This window comes from Macrobrachium nipponense, chromosome 31, assembly GCF_015104395.2.
Source record: "Macrobrachium nipponense isolate FS-2020 chromosome 31, ASM1510439v2, whole genome shotgun sequence".
Classification (NCBI taxonomy): domain Eukaryota; kingdom Metazoa; phylum Arthropoda; class Malacostraca; order Decapoda; family Palaemonidae; genus Macrobrachium; species Macrobrachium nipponense.
The window spans coordinates 1,713,301-1,718,300 of record NC_061093.1 but is presented as its reverse complement, the minus strand read 5'-3'; the positions used below and the strand labels follow the sequence as shown (position 1 = coordinate 1,718,300).

Here is a 5,000-nt window from a genome sequence, read left to right as displayed (position 1 = left end):
GCTTGGTATATGTTGTATGCTTTTCATCATTTGCTATGCTTACTTAGCATGAAGGCATATGTACAGTGAGAGGTTTGTATGTATGAAGAAGAATTACTAAGTATTTTATATGCTGGAGAGAATTACTTGTAAATTAACATCTATGATATAGTTTATTCAATAGTTATTGATGTGTTTATATTAGGTGTTGATACAAATGTTTTTTCTGCAACTTCAAAGGTAATTTTTCCCATCTTTCCAGTACTCAGTGTTTCTACGCATAGTGTTTTTTGCCTTCATGATAGGGACGAACTGTGTGATGTGGACCATGTTTACCAAAGCACTTCGGTTCTCCCATACTACTCTTGAAGCTACTATAACAAACACAGCAGCAAATTTCTTTTTCACAGTAAGACACTTTATTTTATGTAGATGTGACTTGTAGATATTTCCCTATGCAAGGCGTGCTTTTTTATTTATGAGTGCTAATTTATGAAGTCTTTCCATTGTTTTTGTGTAATGAGCTAAATTCCATGCTAATTTATGAAGTCTTTCCATTGTTTTTGTGTAATGAGCTAAATTCCATGCTAATTATGAATCTTTCCAATTGTTTTTTTGTGAATAGCTAAATTCCATCTAATTTATAAGTCTTTCCATTGTTTTTTGTGAATGAGCTAAATTCCAAGCTAATTTATGAATCTTTCCATTGTTTTTGTGTAATGAGCTAATTCCAGCTAATTTATGAAGTCTTTCCATTGTTTTTGTGTAATGAGCTAAATTCCATGCTAATTTATGAAGTCTTTCCATTGTTTTTGTGTAATGAGCTAAATTCCATGTCACAAGTATAAGAGTGTAGGTAGATGTTATGCTCTGAATGTCACGCCTTATGCCTCAAGGTTATCAAAGGTAACTTCTGTAGAATAGATGGTCTGTATGTGAAAGTATATAAAACAAAAAAAATCTAAGCAATGATTTTTTAAAATCTGTAAACAGTTTAATGAATGCACAATTAAAGAGCAGCATGAGTTGAAAGAACTTTGGCATTGGTACAGTTACCCAGTTACATGTTAGATATTTTATTGATTTTTGTGTGATTTAAATGTAACAGAAAAATAGGCAGTGCTCTGTATGTATCCTTTACCAGCCAGTGCCCTCTCTTTAGACCCTCTGATCACAACTCTTTTGTCAGAATAGTAGCTGAGGGGTCCACTGCTGGGATTGAATACACTATGATGCCTACAATCTTTGCAGTGATTCATCTGAACATTGGTACCTCTATCCCTTTTAATTTTTCTTGGAAAATTTCCACTTCCCTTTTCCTCTTTCATTGACAACCTATGCACATCATTTATATGGTAATAACTCTATAGTGTTTGTGACTTTTATACCATTTCAACAGATTAAATTCAATGCATAGATCAGGGGTTCCCAAATTTTTGTTCTTCTGTACACCTTGGGAATTTTTACAGATTCCTGTGTACCCCTAAACATAGAGAAGGAAAAAGAACAAGGCATGATTCAACCTCTAGCTTACTCGGGACAGGTGCAAGATTTTCCCCTTATGCATAAGTTGCAAACATTAATGTTCCTAACTTAACGTGAAGGAGTCTTTGTAATTAGTACTACTCATACTAACAACAAGGATCAAATAAAAACCACACAAATTAAACACGTTCTTATATTCTCAGTTATAAGTGGAAACACAAGATGATTGAACAGAAAAAAAGTCTCTAAATTCAGTACATCAAATAATTTCAAACATGCTAAAATCTACGGCCAAGTAGCCCGTTGTTTCTTCATTGAAAATTTTTAAAATATGCCATATTTTATTAGAAATAATTTTTCTGTACGGTTTAGCCTGCATAGTATTTATTTTTTTACATTTTTATTCTAATAAAGAAATCATAAATATTCTATCCTAAAGTTCCTGCATATTCCACTCAATGTGATATACCCTGTATAGAGCTTTTTTATGCTTTCCTAACCCCCCCTCCCCCAACAACAAAGTAGTTTGTAGGCTTACTCCCTGAATAAGCAAAACCATTGAAATTAATATTGTGATATAGTCACCCTTTCACTGGACTGAGTGACTCAACCCAGTCACCATGGGTATTACAGCCGTGGGAAGTTCCATAATAGTTTTAACCCTCTTACGCCGAAGGGGTATAATAAAAATCGTCTTCCGTATGCCGAGGCGGTCTCGGAGTGAGCGCCAAAGCGGAAAATTTTTTTTTTGAAAAAATCACAGAGCGCTTCGTTTTTAAGATTAAGAGTTCATTTTTGGCTCCTTTTTTTGTCATTGCCTGAAGTTTAGTATGCAACCATCAGAAATGAAAAAAAATATCATTATCATATATAAATACAGGCAGTCCCCGGGTTACGATGGGGGTTCCGTTCTTGAGACGCGTCGTAAGCCGAAAATCGTCGTAAGCCGGAACATCGTCAAAAATCCTAAGAAAACCTTACTTTTAATGCTTTGGGTGCGTTGAAAACTATGTAAACTGCATTCTTATGGCATTTTTCATCAAAAAAACCTTCAAATATTGATGATTTTGCATTTTTGGTGTCATATTTCATCTCCCAGATGAGCATTGTAGGCGTCGTAACCCTGGAACATGCGTCGTAACCCTGGAAATAACGTCTATGGACAAGCATCGTAACCTCGGAATGTCGTAAGCCGACACCGTCGTAACCCGGGGACTGCCTGTAATGCAATATATGATAGCGCAAAAACAAAATTTCATATATAATTGTATTCAAATTGCGCTGTGAGCAAAACGGTTGAAGCTAACAAGTTAATTTATTTTTCGTTGTATTGTACACTAAATTTCGATCATTTTGGTATATAACACATTGTAAAACAATCAAAGCAACACAGAGAAAATATTATCACAAAATAATGCATGAATTCGTAACGTGCGGACGTAAAATTTTTTTTTTTTTCAAAAATTCACCATAAATCAAAATATTGTTCTAGAGACATCCAATTTGTTTCAAAATGAAGATAAGTTATTGAATATTACTATACTGTAAGAGTTTTAGCTTACAGTTGCAGTTTTCGACCATTTCAGACGAGTTAAATCTGACCTAATGTCGAAATTTTTTTTTATATATATTTTTTTATATGCAAATATTTCAAAAATGAGAAAAGCTACAACCTTCAAATATTTTTTGTTGTATTCTACATGAAATTGCGCACATTTTCATATATAAAACTCCATGAAACGGAGCAAATATAACGATAATGCGACGTATGCATTTTGGAGATTTGCGGCGGAGAATCCGTGCGCGGAGGGAAGGAAAGTTTTTTTTTTTTAAATTCACCATAAATCAAAATATTGTGCTAGAGACTTCGAATTTGTTTCCAAATGAAGATAAATGACTGAATATTACTAGACTGTAAGAGTTTTACCTTTCAATGGCGTTTTTTGACTTTCGGTAAAGTCAAAGTTGACCGAACGTGGTTTTTTTTCTATTTATCGTGATTTATATGAAAATATTTCAAAAATGAGAAAAGCTACAACCTTCAATTATTTTTTGTTGTATTCTAAATGAAATTGCACACGTTTTCATATATAAAACTTTATGTAATGGCTAATTTAAAATGGTGTAAACATTACGACAATCGGACAAAAAATTTCAGATTTTTTTCGGAAGAGTTACCGCGCGGACGTAAGGAAACATTTTTTTTTTTTCCATAAATTCACCATAAATCAAAATATTGTGCTAGAGACTTCCAATTTGTTGCAAAATGAAGGTAAATGATTGAATATTACTAGAATATAAAAGCTTTAGCTTACAATTGCGTTTTTCAACCATTTCGCCAGAGTCAAAGTTGACCGAAGGTTGAAATTTTGGCACTTATCGTTATTTATATGAAAATATTTCAAAACTGATAAAAGCTACAACCATGGGTTGTTTTTAGTTGTATTATGCATGAAATTGCACACATTTCCATATATGAAACTTTATGTAACGGCAAATTTAAAATGGTGCAAACATTACGACAATTGCACGAAAAAATTTATCAGAAGAGTTACCGTGCGGACGTAAGGAAAAAGTTTTTTTTCATAAATTCACCATAAATCGAAATATTGTGCTAGAGACTTCCAATTTTTTGCAAAATGAAGGTAAATGATTGAATATTACTAGAATATAAGAGTTTTAGCTTACAATTGCGTTTTTCGACCATTTCGGTAGAGTCAAAGTTGACCGAAGGTTGAAATTTTGGCACTTATCGTTATTTATATGAAAATATTTCAAAACTGATAAAAGCTACAATCCTGAGTATTTTTTTGTTGTATTCTACATAAATTTGTGCACATTTTCATATATAATACTCCATGTAACGGCTAATTTAAAATGGTGCAAAAATTATGTCAAAGTGACGAAATAATTTCCGAGATGTGCGATAAGAAAGAAATTCGCGCCTGCGCGCCTGCGTAACGATTGTAAAGAAAACAACGCCTTGATCCGTGAGCTCCCAGCATCCCTGAGGGCGCGTGATTCAAAAGTTTTTGGCTGGTAGGCCTATAAGTATTTTTCCGTGAATTTTAAAATAAACTTTTTTATGTCGATGTTTAATACGTCCAATCGGCGCCCGGGAGACAATTTACGTCGACGTTTAATACATACAATTGGCGTAAGAGGGTTAAAAATAAATGGTATTCACACCACTCTTGATGTAACTTAGGTAAAAGCTTTGCTTACTAAAATGAGGAAATAATAAAGAAACACGACTGTGCAATCTCAATGCTGATTACATCATGAATTGCACAGTATGTACTGGCTATTCTCTCAGATCCAATTACCCCCTGAAGAGTAAAAATGTATCACTGGAGGTACATGTACCCAAGGTTGGGAATCCCTGGCTTAGATGAATGCAAGATTGATCTATTGATTTATGACTACTTAAACTGGTGTCACAACACCTAGGTTATTAACGCTGTAATAAAATTAAATAGAAAGCTAAAAGTATATATTTTCACTGATATAACATACCCAGTAATTACATAGCTGTA

The 5,000-nt window shown here is 33.5% G+C and overlaps 1 protein-coding gene across 1 annotated transcript in view; it reads left to right on the top strand.

Moving 5' to 3' along the window:
• Positions 1 to 5,000, top strand: part of LOC135206605 (transmembrane protein 42-like) — a 122,292-nt gene that overhangs the window by 89,148 nt on the left and 28,144 nt on the right. Inside the window, exon 2 of the mRNA XM_064237942.1 lies at positions 242 to 388. Within this exon, the coding sequence (XP_064094012.1) occupies positions 242 to 388 (147 nt within the window). The remainder of the gene's footprint in view (positions 1 to 241; positions 389 to 5,000) is intronic.